General features: G+C 48.7%; 1 protein-coding gene across 10 annotated transcripts in view; it reads right to left on the bottom strand.

Moving 5' to 3' along the window:
• The window catches only part of EHMT1 (euchromatic histone lysine methyltransferase 1), a 1124912-nt gene that overhangs the window by 771611 nt on the left and 338623 nt on the right, over positions 1 to 14678 (bottom strand). For all 10 annotated transcript variants that reach the window (XM_085611576.1, XM_085611658.1, XM_085611650.1 and 7 more), the window contains one exon: positions 14016 to 14182. In XM_085611576.1, coding sequence (XP_085467702.1) covers positions 14016 to 14182 — 167 coding nt within the window. The remainder of the gene's footprint in view (positions 1 to 14015; positions 14183 to 14678) is intronic.

Raw genomic sequence — 14678 nt, 5'->3', positions numbered from 1 at the left:
CCAACACACTCTGCACCAGCCAAGCCTGGCCAGTGCCGGAGTGGACAAAGACCCTGAGGACGACCCCACGGCGACTGTGACCCCGAGTCCGGCACCCAAGGACCCCCCTCGACATCCCGGAAGAAGCCTGCAGCCTCAGAACCAAGTGCCACCCCAACCGCGATCAACCAGAGGGTAAGATTCCCGACGTCAAAAGGCACCCCTGCACCCGGCGCCCTGCGACCCCCTGTGCCCAATCCCGGGGTACCCACCTAACCTACAACTACCCAACTTACCTCTCGAAGTGGTGGTGGCACCTGAAACATCCTCGTCCCCGAGCCTGCAGCCTCTTTCCAAACCGGAACATTCCCATTGATTTCCATTGAGCGCCCTAAGGCTCAAAAGCACCCTGCACCCAGCCGCCCGAGTGGCCCTGGCAGTGCCCTCTCTACTCTAACCTACTTCCCCACTTGCCCTGAGTAAGTGACCAGGAGCCCAGCTCCCACAGCCGCGTGGCTTGCCAGACAGCAGCCACCAACCAAGGCCCCCCTATCCCTCATAGGATAACATTGGGCCCAACTCTCTCTGCACCCGGCCGTCCTGAAACCGCTGAGGGTGAACCAACTGTGCTTACCTGACACTGGGGGACCCCTGAGTCCATGCCCGGAATTTCAACATTACCAGTCGAGTACTTACCCTTAAACCGCTAACTTCATTTTCCTCATAGGGTAACATTGACTGGCTTTTTCTTCAAAAATCTTCTAAGTGTGAACTTTTCAAAACTGCAAAAATTCACCAAAAATCAGCCAAGTGACAAAAACGAATTTACTCACCTGCTCCTAGGTGAGCTCCCAGTGCTGGATCTTGGTGCCCAGCCCTGACTCTGAAAAGTGGTCACAACTATACTTACTTCTAACTCATTTTTCTCCCATAGGAAACCATTGTCTGCTTTTCTGTGAAATTTCTTCTAAGTGTCTACTTTTGCAAATTTGAAATATTCCTTTAAAATCGTACCATTTCTGCAAACGAAATTACTTACCTGCTTTTGATAAGGACCCCAGTCCTGGGTCTAGGCACCCAGTCCTGGATTACTAAAGTAACGATAAAGTACTCTACCTGCAATTTGAATTTCTTGCCATAGAGATCCATTGAATGTTTTCTGTGAAATATTTTCTAAGTGCTAACTTTTGAAATAGCTAAATATTATCTAAAAATCCTCACAGTTATTAAGTCGACTTTCCTCACTTGATTCTGAATACTGACCCCAGGCTGGTTCTAGGATCCAGACCTGGAATTCCAAAAGTAATCTGAAAAGTAATTTATTACAAATAACCTGAATTTACCATTGAGCTCAATGCATTGTTATGTTTAGGAAATAGGATTGTTTATTACAACCAACTGTGACTGTTTTACAAATTTATTGCTTGAAACAAAAGTATTTATATTCAACCTCTCATTCTGAGAAAGTATATTTTTATCCCCTTGTGGTTCTAAAAATAAAACAAGCATATATTTTATATATACAAATCATTGGCCTAGAGTTCAGTTATTGAGTGTGTGAAACCACTTGCTGACTGAGTGTGTACAATAAATGCTTTACACTGTCCTCTGGTACTGCCTTACTGCTCGACCAAGCTACCACTTTTGAGAGTAAGGTCATACCTAACTTTGACCTCTATCAGCCTCTGGGGGATTGTGGACTCTGTACACCCTGTACCTATTAGGGAACAGTATATACAGAGCCACTTTCTCACATTGGTGGATCAGCGGTGGGATACAAACTTGCATTTGTTGGACTACTTGGTTACCATCTGATCACACGACAGAACTCTTAAAAATTGCCTTTAGAATTCTGATTGGTTTTTCCAAAATTACTAAAAGTCTTGCTAGGGCCTTGCTTAAGTCCCATTAGAATTTTAGAAAAATAAAAGTCACTATAGTCAGGGTAGAGGGTTAGAACTGTCAGGTTAGAATGTCTCAAACAAACCCAGCTATTAGTGATAATAATAACATGGACCTGGTGGAGGAGCTCGACCTCACACCTTACTTACACTTGTCTTTCAAGGAATTGAGGTCCTTATGTAAACTCAAAAATTTACAAATGGGTCAGCATCCATCCAAACAAGGGCTCCAGGAGCTCCTGGCTGAGTATGCTAAAGACCACCCATCTGAACATGGTGATGGCCAGTCAGATGAGGAAAGGGAAACAGGGGAGGAGGACAGCAACCTCCCCATACTATTCCCTAGGGAGGAGATGGCACCCATACCCTCCAACTCAAGACATAGCATCTGGGCACCTAGAGACCACACAGGTGGCTCTGGTCCCAGAGACAACACTGGGGGACCCCCCAGTGAAGAGGACAGCCTTGTGAGGCTGGCCAAAAGAATAGATCTAGAGTCCAGGCTGCTGGCTCTAGAAAAGGAAAGGAGAGAGATGGGTTTAGCACCCATCAATGGTGGCAGCAATAATAAAAACAAGGATAGGGAGGAAACTTCTGACCTTAAAATCCCCAAAGGGATTGTCCCTAAATTTGAGGAAGGTGATGATATCACCAAATGGTTCACAGCCTTTGAGAGGGCTTGTGATATCAGGAAAGTAAAGAAACCTCTCTGGGGGGCACTCCTGTGGGAACTGTTCTCTGGTAACTGCAGGGACAGGCTTCTGACCCTCTCTGGGCCAGAAGCAGGATCCTATGACCTCATGAAGAAAGCTCTGATTGAGGGATTTGGATTCACCACTGAGGAGTATAGAATTAGGTTCAGGGGGGCTCACAAAACCCAGACCCAGTCCTGGATTGATTTTGTAGATTTCTCAGTGAAGACACTGGATGGTTGGTTAGCTGGACATGGTGTGCAGGATTTTACTGGATTGTACAATTTATTCATGAAGGAACATATTTTGAGTAACTGCACAAATGAAAAGTTGCATCAGCATTTGGTAGACCTAGGTCTAATTTCTCCCCAAGAATTGGGAAAGAAGGCGGACCACTGGGTCAAGACTAGGGTGACCAAGACAACCACTGGGGGTGACCAAAAGAAGGTGGTCACAAAACCTCCCCAGGGGAAAGGTGGTGAGAATCCCCAAGATAAAAAGTCTGAGTCTTCCAAAGGGCCCCAAAAACCTGTTCAGGTGGGTGGGACCCAAACTACTCCCTATGTGCCCCAACCATATAGGGGGAAGAACTTTGATCCCTTAAAGGCCTTTTGTAATACCTGTAAGAAGCAGGGACACCTAACTGTATCTTGCCCCCAAAACAAAGCCCCTAAGGCACCCAGTACAGCCACTCCTGGGGCAGCAAGTATACAAATGGGATCAGAGGTGTACCCTGAGCAAATCTGGGAACACACTGAAGCAAGTTTAGTCTCCTTGGGAGAAGTGGAGTTTGCCACTGTGGCTGTGTGGCCCCCCAACTTGAAGAAATACTTACAGTACCCCTGGGTGAATGGAACTAGGGTAGAAGCTCTGAGGGATACAGGTGCCAGTGTCACTATGGTGAAAGACACACTGGTTTCCCCTGAGCAATACTTGATTGGGAAGTCTTACCCAGTCACCAACGCTGACAGTGTCACCACTAGTCATCCCATGGCCATGGTAACATTAGGCTGGGGGGGGGTTACTGGCCTGAAACAGGTAGTGGTCTCTCCAAAGTTGCCAGCTGCATGTCTGCTTGGAAATGATCTGGAAACCTCAGCCTGGGCTGAGGTTGAGTTAAAGGCCCATGCAGCCATGCTGGGCATCCCTGAATTGGTGTGTGTGCAAACCAGAGCACAGAGCAAGAGGAAGGGTGAAAAAGTAGGTTTGGAGCCTGGAATAATGGCCCAACCAACCAAGAGGAAGGACAAGAAGACTGGGGGACCAGCTTCTGTACAGCCCAACACTCAGAACCCCTCTCCCCCTGGAGAGGATGTAGATACCTCTGAGGGAACTGAGTCCATGGAGCTTGACCCTTACCAGGTTGAACTCTTGGGCCCAGGGGGACCCTCTAGGGAAGAGCTGTGCCAGGGTCAGCGAGACTGTCCCACTCTTGAAAGCCTGAGACAACAAGCTGCTTCAGAAGCCAGGGGAGATGTCAGTGGTACCCACAGAGCTTATTGGGAAGAGGGATTACTGTATGCTGAGGCAAGAGACCCCACTCCTGGAGCCACCAGGAGGGTGGTAGTGCCACAGAAGTACAGAGAGTTCCTCCTAACTTTGGCTCATGACATCCCCCTAGCTGGACATCTGGGGCAATCCAAAACTTGGGAAAGGTTAGTGAGTCACTTTTACTGGCCCCAGATGCACCAAAAGGTGAAGGAGTTTGTCAGCTCCTGTGTTACCTGTCAGGCCAGTGGCAAGACAGGTGGCCACCCAAAGGCCCCCCTCATTCCACTACCAGTGGTGGGGGTCCCCTTTGAAAGGGTAGGCGTGGACATTGTGGGTCCACTCGAACCTCCCACAGCCTCAGGGAACAAATTCATTCTAGTAGTAGTGGATCATGCTACTAGGTACCCTGAAGCAATTCCACTTAGGACTACTACAGCTCCTGCAGTAGCCAAGGCCCTCCTGGGTGTCTTCACCAGGGTGGGTTTTCCTAAGGAGGTGGTTTCAGACAGAGGTTCCAACTTCATGTCTGCTTACCTAACACACATGTGGAAAGAGTGTGGAGTGCAGTACAAGTTTACTACACCCTACCACCCACAAACCAATGGCCTTGTTGAGAGGTTCAACAAGACATTGAAAGGTATGATCATGGGACTCCCTGAGAAACTCAAAAGGAGGTGGGATGTCCTATTACCATGCTTGCTTTTCGCCTACAGGGAAGTGCCACAGAAGGGAGTAGGTTTCTCACCCTTTGAACTTCTGTTTGGTCATCCTGTAAGGGGACCACTGTGTCTTGTAAAGGAGGGCTGGGAGAGGCCTCTTCAAGAACCCAAACAGGACATAGTGGACTATGTGCTTGGCCTAAGGTCCAGAATGGCTGAGTATATGGAAAAAGCATCCAAGAACCTTGAGGCCAGCCAGGAGCTCCAGAAGCACTGGTATGACCAAAAAGCTGCACTGGTTGAATTTCAACCAGGGCAACAGGTGTGGGTTTTGGAGCCAGTGGCACCAAGGGCTCTCCAAGACAAATGGAGTGGCCCTTACCCTATCCTAGAGAGAAAGAGTGAGGTCACCTATCTAGTTGACCTGGGCACTAGCAGGACACCCAAAAGGGTCATCCATGTGAACCGCCTTAAACTCTACAATGATAGGGCTGACATCACCATGCTGATGGTGACTGATGAAGAACAGGAAGCAGAGAGTGAGCCACTCCCTGACCTCCTATCCTACAGCCCAAAAGATGGGTCAGTAGATGGTGTGATTTTCTCAGACACCCTCTCTGCCCAACAGCAGACTGACTGCAAGCAAGTCTTGCAACAATATGCTAGCCTCTTTTCCCTGACCCCTGGTCTGACAAGCTGGTGTACCCATGATGTGGACACTGGTGACAGTGCACCTGTCAAGAACAAAATCTATCGACAGTCAGATCAAGTCAAGGAAAGCATCAAAGCTGAGGTCAGCAAGATGCTGGAGTTAGGGGTCATTGAGCCTTCAGAGAGCCCCTGGGCTAGCCCAGTGGTTCTGGTCCCCAAACCTCATCAACAGGGTGAAAAGAGAGAGATGAGGTTCTGTGTGGACTATAGAGGGCTCAACTCTGTCACCAAGACAGATGCTCACCCTATCCCAAGAGCAGATGAACTGATAGACAAATTGGGGGCTGCCAAATTTCTCAGTACCTTTGACTTAACTGCAGGGTACTGGCAGATTGGCATGGCCCCAGGAGCAAAAGAAAAGACAGCATTCTCCACCCCTGATGGGCATTATCAGTTTACTGTGATGCCCTTTGGGTTAAAGAATGCCCCTGCCACCTTCCAGAGGTTGGTGAACCATGTCCTGGCTGGGTTGGAGTCCTTTAGTGCAGCTTATCTTGATGATATTGCTGTCTTTAGCTCCACCTGGCAGGATCACCTGATCCACCTTGGGAAGGTTTTAGAGGCTCTGCAGAGTGCAGGTCTCACTATCAAGGCATCCAAATGCCAGATAGGGCAGGGCACTGTGGTGTACTTGGGCCACCTTGTAGGTGGAGGCCAGGTACAGCCCTTACAACCCAAAATCCAGGCCATCATGGACTGGATAGCTCCAACAACCCAGACCCAAGTCAGGGCATTCCTTGGCTTGACTGGGTACTACAGGAGGTTTGTGAAGGGGTATGGGTCCATTGTGACCCCCCTCACAGAACTCACCTCCAAGAAAATGCCCAAGAAAGTTAACTGGACAGTTAGTTGTCAAAAGGCTTTTGACACCCTAAAAGAAGCAATGTGCTCAGCACCAATTCTAAAAGCTCCAGATTATGCCAAGCAGTTCATAGTGCAGACTGATGCCTCTGAGCTAGGGATAGGAGCGGTCCTATCCCAGACCAATGATGAAGGCCAAGACCAACCTGTTGCTTTTATAAGCAGAAGACTACTCCCTAGAGAGCAGCGTTGGAGTGCCATTGAGAGGGAGGCCTTTGCTGTGGTTTGGTCCCTGAAAAAGCTGAGGCCATACTTGTTTGGCACTCACTTCCTAGTTCAAACTGACCACAGACCTCTCAGATGGCTAATGCAGATGAAAGGGGAAAATCCAAAACTACTGAGGTGGTCCATCTCCCTACAGGGAATGGACTTTGAAGTGGAACACAGACCAGGGACTGCCCATGCCAATGCAGATGGACTTTCCAGGTTCTTCCACTTAGACAATGAAGACTCCATAGGACAAGGTTAGTCTCATCACCTTTCGTTTGGGGGGGGGTTGTGTGAGAAAGTGCCATCTTTCTTGCATGGTATGCCCCCACTTTTTGCTAAATTGCTGAATGTACTTCGATTGAGTGTACCCTGGGTTCCTGCCAATCAGGTGCCCAGGGCCTATGTTCCTTCCTTAAACCACACAAACTCCAAATTGGCAAACCCTAGCCACATGTCAGCCCCTAGTAAATGGTACCCTAGGTACCCAGGGCCTTGTGACCAGGGAAGGCCTCTAAGGGCTGCAGCACTCATTGTGCCACCCTCAGAGGCCCTGTACCCTTACACACACACACTGCCCTTGCAGGCTGAGTGTCTGGGTGCAGGACAAAACAAAGAGTCGACATGGCACACATCACTGTGTACCATGCCCATCACCTACACTGCCAAGGCATATGCCAGCCACCCCTCTAGCTGGGTGCATTACGCCTATGGTGTGGGCACAGGAGCAGGAGCCCTGTGCCCCTACAGTACCCGGGTCCATTCCTGGGCACTGTAAGTGCAGTGCTGTCATTTAAGGATACATGGTGCTGAGAGCTTGTCAAACACGAGCTCCACAGCACCATACTGGCAACACTGAAGCCTGGGAAGTTTGGTATCAAACTTCTCAGCACATTGAACCCACACTGATGCCAGCGTGGGATTTAATGTACTAAGCACCCCAGAGGGCATCTTAGAAGATGCCCCCTTACAGCTAACTTGCAATCCACGTCTGCTCTGAGGCTGCCCAGGCTGCCACACAACAGACACGTTGCTGGACCCCTGGGTGGGAGAGCCCCTGCTCTCCCGGGCCTGCAACAATGCACATCCTGGGTGAGGTGAGAAATCTCCTCCCCCAGGATGAGCAAAGGGAAGCTTCAAAGGCATGCCGCCAGTTGGAGTTTCCCCAGGCCACTGCAACCCCCCACTCTGGCGGGAAGCTTGGCCGGAAACCCCATACAAGGACAGGGGATGTGCCAGCCTGCCCACCCCACCCCTCAGGTGGGGGAGGCGAGGTGAAGCACATCTCCGGGCTCTCGCCATCTTGAAGATGGGAGGCCCTACCCTATCAGGATTAGGCTACTGCCCCCCTCCCACAGGAGAGAGGCAGGATAGGGGGTGTACCCACCCCAGGACAAGGACCCATTGGTCCCTGGCCTTCACCTACCTGTAACGCCCCTAAATCTAGTATTTAGGGGCCCCCTGAACCTTCCTTCCCCAGATTCCAGATAGAAAAACGACAAGAAGAGCAAGAAGAACAAAGACCTGCCCTGCAGCTGCTAAAAAGAGAAGAAGACACCAACTGCTTTGGCCCCAGCCCTACCGGCCTGTCGACTCTCGAACCTGCACCAGCGCGGCATCCCACGTGGCCAGCAACCTCACCAACCCCGGAGGACCTGGCTACCCTTTAGCTCTAAGCCCCTGGGACTCCCACGAGTAGAGGCTCTACTCAAGAAACCTACTTGCTATCCCTGGCACCAGCCCGGGACCGCGGACCCAACACACTCTGCACCAGCCAAGCCTGGCCAGTGCCGGAGTGGACAAAGACCCTGAGGACGACCCCACGGCGACTGTGACCCCGAGTCCGGCACCCAAGGACCCCCCTCGACATCCCGGAAGAAGCCTGCAGCCTCAGAACCAAGTGCCACCCCAACCGCGATCAACCAGAGGGTAAGATTCCCGACGTCAAAAGGCACCCCTGCACCCGGCGCCCTGCGACCCCCTGTGCCCAATCCCGGGGTACCCACCTAACCTACAACTACCCAACTTACCTCTCGAAGTGGTGGTGGCACCTGAAACATCCTCGTCCCCGAGCCTGCAGCCTCTTTCCAAACCGGAACATTCCCATTGATTTCCATTGAGCGCCCTAAGGCTCAAAAGCACCCTGCACCCAGCCGCCCGAGTGGCCCTGGCAGTGCCCTCTCTACTCTAACCTACTTCCCCACTTGCCCTGAGTAAGTGACCAGGAGCCCAGCTCCCACAGCCGCGTGGCTTGCCAGACAGCAGCCACCAACCAAGGCCCCCCTATCCCTCATAGGATAACATTGGGCCCAACTCTCTCTGCACCCGGCCGTCCTGAAACCGCTGAGGGTGAACCAACTGTGCTTACCTGACACTGGGGGACCCCTGAGTCCATGCCCGGAATTTCAACATTACCAGTCGAGTACTTACCCTTAAACCGCTAACTTCATTTTCCTCATAGGGTAACATTGACTGGCTTTTTCTTCAAAAATCTTCTAAGTGTGAACTTTTCAAAACTGCAAAAATTCACCAAAAATCAGCCAAGTGACAAAAACGAATTTACTCACCTGCTCCTAGGTGAGCTCCCAGTGCTGGATCTTGGTGCCCAGCCCTGACTCTGAAAAGTGGTCACAACTATACTTACTTCTAACTCATTTTTCTCCCATAGGAAACCATTGTCTGCTTTTCTGTGAAATTTCTTCTAAGTGTCTACTTTTGCAAATTTGAAATATTCCTTTAAAATCGTACCATTTCTGCAAACGAAATTACTTACCTGCTTTTGATAAGGACCCCAGTCCTGGGTCTAGGCACCCAGTCCTGGATTACTAAAGTAACGATAAAGTACTCTACCTGCAATTTGAATTTCTTGCCATAGAGATCCATTGAATGTTTTCTGTGAAATATTTTCTAAGTGCTAACTTTTGAAATAGCTAAATATTATCTAAAAATCCTCACAGTTATTAAGTCGACTTTCCTCACTTGATTCTGAATACTGACCCCAGGCTGGTTCTAGGATCCAGACCTGGAATTCCAAAAGTAATCTGAAAAGTAATTTATTACAAATAACCTGAATTTACCATTGAGCTCAATGCATTGTTATGTTTAGGAAATAGGATTGTTTATTACAACCAACTGTGACTGTTTTACAAATTTATTGCTTGAAACAAAAGTATTTATATTCAACCTCTCATTCTGAGAAAGTATATTTTTATCCCCTTGTGGTTCTAAAAATAAAACAAGCATATATTTTATATATACAAATCATTGGCCTAGAGTTCAGTTATTGAGTGTGTGAAACCACTTGCTGACTGAGTGTGTACAATAAATGCTTTACACTGTCCTCTGGTACTGCCTTACTGCTCGACCAAGCTACCACTTTTGAGAGTAAGGTCATACCTAACTTTGACCTCTATCAGCCTCTGGGGGATTGTGGACTCTGTACACCCTGTACCTATTAGGGAACAGTATATACAGAGCCACTTTCTCACACCATGTCCCAGACAGCACGATCTCCCTTATATATAAAAAACTGATCAACGACCGATCGGGCCTGCTGACTGGCCTCCGCGAGGCCTGGGTTGCCGATGGGCTGGAATTGGATGACGAGGACTGGATTTCCGCGGTGGCCTCTCCGAAGGAGGTGGCCATCCCGGCTCGCCTTCGCTTCGTCCAGCTTAAGATCCTCCACCGGGTTTACGTGACGGGGCCAAGGCTTTTACGTATGGGCTTTGCTGAGGATGGACTGTGTAAGCGTGGCTGTGGTGCTTTGGCAACTTTCTTGCATATTCTGTGGGAATGCCCAAAGGTGGAGCGATTCTGGCGTGGTGTGCACGAGGTCCTGCGAGTGGTTACGCGTGTCGCGCTGTTGCCTGAAGCGAGGAGATGCTTGCTGAATGTGTGGGAGCGAACAGACTACTCGGTTCCGCAGACGCGGTGGGTGACTCTGGGATACATGATAGCTAAGCGTGACATTGCTCAATTGTGGGGATCCCAGAGGCCCCCGGCGGTGTCGGCCTGGAAAGAACACATGGATTGGTGTATGTTTCGTGAAAAGGTGGTGTATGTTGCGAGGGGTAAGCCTGGGGCGTGGGTGAAAATCTGGGGCCCCTGGAACGCCTATCGCGGGGATATCTGTGAGCCGCCACTGCTGCCGGCTGCCTCACCAGCTCCGTCCCCCTAGCCGACCCCCTCCCCCAGCCATGGGCACGTGGTTCCCCAGTCCCTGATCTGTTCTCATTCCCCTCTTCAGAGTTTGGCGATTGGTTGGGGTCCCCCACTTAAGGAGCGTGTGCTGTCACTTGGGATTGCGGGTTGCCTTGCGGGTGTGGTTTTTTGTGTTGTTGTGTTTCGACAAAAGGAAACCGTATTGTGGGTTTGGAGTTATGTGGCCTGCACTGCTGACATCTCCTGATTTACCCTTTTTGCACCACCAAGAGATTTTTCTGTATGTATGTCATATGCTTCTGCCACTCTAGCGGCCGGCCAGATGGTTGTAGGCCCATACCTGTAACTATTTGAGATTGCAATAAACGGTTTCAAAAAAAAAAAAAAAAAAAATGGGAAGCGGAGGAGGTCAAATATTTGGCCATCTGGATCAGTCGGGACACACAGGAGGTATGGAATCTGAACTACGGGCGGGCTGTGACATGGTTGGAAGAAAAAGTAAAGTTGTGGTCGCAATTGCCGCTGTCCCTGACAGGCAGGATAGCGCTAGCAAAAATGGTTATCCTGCCCAAATTTTTGTATCTATTCGCCAATATTCCGATTCCGCTCACGCAGCATTTTTTCAAAACCCTTAAGTCGCAGCTCATCTCCCTGGCATGGGCGGGCTGACAGGCTAGAGTGTCCTGGGATCTGTTGACACTCCCGCTGGGACAGGGGGGATTGGGAGCGCTGGACATGCATCTCTATGCGCTTTGCGCTCAAGCTCAATTTTTACAGTTCTGGGTGCACCCGACGCCCTTTCAGCCTCACGTGGCTGTGGAGCTAGACGCGGTAGCGCCGGTCCCGCTCAAAGTAGTCCTTTATAAAGCGTCAAAGCGCCCACGTGGAGATATAGACTCCGCCGGAACGCTGTGTTGGGCGTGGGAGGAGCTGCGCAAGCTGGCTGGAATCCCTGTGTTGTATGCTCCCTCGATCCCGTTAGCTCGTAATCCAATGCTGCCCTTTGTGGAAGACGGAATTAGTAGGGCATTAATACAAACTATGCATCTTCACACGTTTGCAGATCTGGTCCCTAAAAACAAATTCAGACCAACTCCGACTTCGTACAGGGATAGGTCGGGTTCCTTCTCTGAGCTTTTCCTTTATCACAAACTGCGTATGGCCTGTCGGGCTCTCTGTGGGAGTTTTCCTGGTGCCCCTCCGACCCTGTTGGCGTTGGAGAATTTGCTAAAATCCCCTTCCCCTCGTAAACTTGTTACGAGACTGTACGTGCATATGCAGACGTCTGCTCCCTTGGTCCAGCCTAAATCATTCCACTATTGGAATGAGGAGCTTTCCGTTCCAGTGACTGAAGAGCAGTGGGAGTTCTGTTGTGGACAGCTGAGAGAACTTTCTCCCAATTATAAACTCAGGCTGATTCATTTTAAATACTTGCACAGAGTATACAGAACACCTGTAGGTCTGCATCGTATGGGGCTCAGAGAGGATGACTGCTGCTGGAGATGCGGGTTTTCCCCTGCTTCTTTCTTGCATGTGGCGTGGGACTGCCCGGAGATAGCGGGGTATTGGGCCAAGGTGTACGTTACTGTGGGCCAGATTGTAGGAAGATCGGAGGTCCCCTCTCCGGCCCTTGGATTATTAGGTTATGTCAAAGACACACCACCCAAGTTGCGTAAATTGCACTCTTTGCTTTTATTATATGCTAAACGCCGAATAGCGCTACACTGGGGGAGGAGGAGGGTTCCCACTCATAAGGGTTGGATAGCGGATGTCACATATGGGCATGCACAACTGACTGTGTTCTGGGAGCTTGCCCCCCCCCACTTCTCGACCCCGTGATATCTGGGAACCGTTCCTGACATGGGCTCGGGGACAGAATAAAGCTTCCGATGTGGTACAGGCCGGAAGTCCATAGGTTGTGGAGAGGGGCGGTGGGGCTATGGGACTTGTAGGTGTGCTTTCCTGCATGCTGGGTGCAGATGTGTGGTTCTGGATGTATGTAATCGGTGTGGTACTGGTCCGAAGATGTTCACGCCTAGAGACCAATCAAACTGACTCATGGGTTAATGCATGTACTGTAACCAACTCGCATTTTGCTTTATTGTAACGACAAACTGGCCTGTTTTGTTGTTGAAGTGTTTTGTATTTGTACAAATGTCAATACATTTTTTTTTTAAAAGTAGTAATTGGTCATCAGGACCACGTGGTGTACATGGAATTTCAGTGAAAGCGTATGTAAGAAGGCTTGTGTTCGCTGACCCTTTTTGCTGAGGTAATAGCAAATAGTGAATTTGTCTTCTATGATAGAAAGTCATCTCAAATGAAAGGGCATTGAATCTTGCCAGAACAATGTTGAGTAACTATGTGCCAGCATGTGGTCAATATCATACTCTTTTGAATTCTGTTACAATATTTACGCTGATAACACACAGTTTGTCTGCGACCTGGATGGCTCAGAGTCAGCCCTTCTCAATTTTAATCTTGTTCAGGTCACAGTACTATTTGATTGCCCATTGGTTAAAAAAGAATGCTAAGAATCCACCTTATCACAAACAGCACTCACTAATAGGTTTGTCTCCAAACCCAGTTTGTACAGTAATCCTGAGATGAAATTTTATGCCAACCAGTTTTGCCCTGCCAATCTATGCAATCATCAAAAGTTCTTTACAAGCAATCTCATGGTCGGGTTACCCTCTATTGAATTAGGAAAGTGCTTCCCTGTTTCAATGACTCTTCAGATATTGAAGGCAATGCTAAAAGGTGTAGGCTAAGTTATCAGAGGTTTGTTTTTGTCATGGTAAGCATCTATTCATTATGTCAATAGCTCTCCTTTCTAGCCTGTATTTTTTGAATCATACATAGATCATAATAGATATCCGGACTGGTTTTATTTCCATACGCCTTAAACTCCATCAACCTGGTTTTCAATTAAGATTGTAAGATTCAATTCTGAAGTCCACTGCTCGCTTCTAGAAGATAAATGTAGCGGGGGTTGGCTACAATATTTTTCAGAACTGGGCTCTGCACTACTGAACATTCTTCCACCAACCAAAACTGCTTCATACAAAATGTTCTTTTTTTTTTTTTTTAAACGCCTGATTAAAATTTACCTTATTTTCAAAATATTTATAAACTTCTGATCGTTGTTGCTGTGTTCTGTATGCACCCTTGCAGTGAAGAAACATCAATGTTTTCCGGAGAAAAGAAAAAATAACATGTACTGCATGCATCATTGTGCCTTTTTCATTTTAGTGTATTGTATGTACTCTACTGAGATTTTGTGAAGTCATTGCAAAGGACTATTCATTTTCTTTGTTAACCGTACACTTAATATAAATAAATGTTCTTACCTGTGTGTTCTCATGAGCTGGCTCAACACTTATATTGGCACTCATGGAGGAATGGTTAATGGTCTTAAACATTTCTAACACAGTCCTCTGCTTTAGTACTTTGGTCTTCTTTTTTGGAACCAGGCTGTAGGTTCCCATTCTTCTCTTTTTTTTCCGAGAACCTACAGCTGTGGAGCAAAATAAACACTGTAAAATAAAATAATGGCACACAACAGAAACAAAATGGCAGTCTATTTTTTAACTTGCAGACCTGCCTCTCCTTAACTCCAATCCCAAAATAGACTCTCCACAGAGCCTGGTTCTATTACACTAACTGAAGACACTAGGCCTTCCCAGGTCTCCCTCAACCCTGTTACACTGTCGTAGAGTAAGAATATTAGAGGAGTACAAGTTACTTACCTTCGGTAACGATGTATATGGTAGAGACGATTCTAGCCGCAGATTCCTTAACATAGAATTATCCCCAGGCGCGAGACTGGACCCGGAAAACTTTCTTACCCAGCATCTCTGCGCGCTGGGGACGGTACCACATGACTCCGCCCGATGTCTTCAGCGGGCGTGACGTCAGCGAGATCACATAAGCCCCACCCCGGCGCGCTGATGTCAGTTTGCTTCGGAGAACTTGTCCGTGCCACAAGGCGGAGCCATCACAACAAAACTGAG

The sequence above is a fragment of the Triturus cristatus genome, chromosome 1_2, assembly GCF_964204655.1.
Source record: "Triturus cristatus chromosome 1_2, aTriCri1.1, whole genome shotgun sequence".
Classification (NCBI taxonomy): Eukaryota; Metazoa; Chordata; class Amphibia; order Caudata; family Salamandridae; genus Triturus; species Triturus cristatus.
The sequence above is the reverse complement of the archived record's forward strand: the minus strand, read 5'-3'. Positions and strand labels throughout refer to the sequence as shown.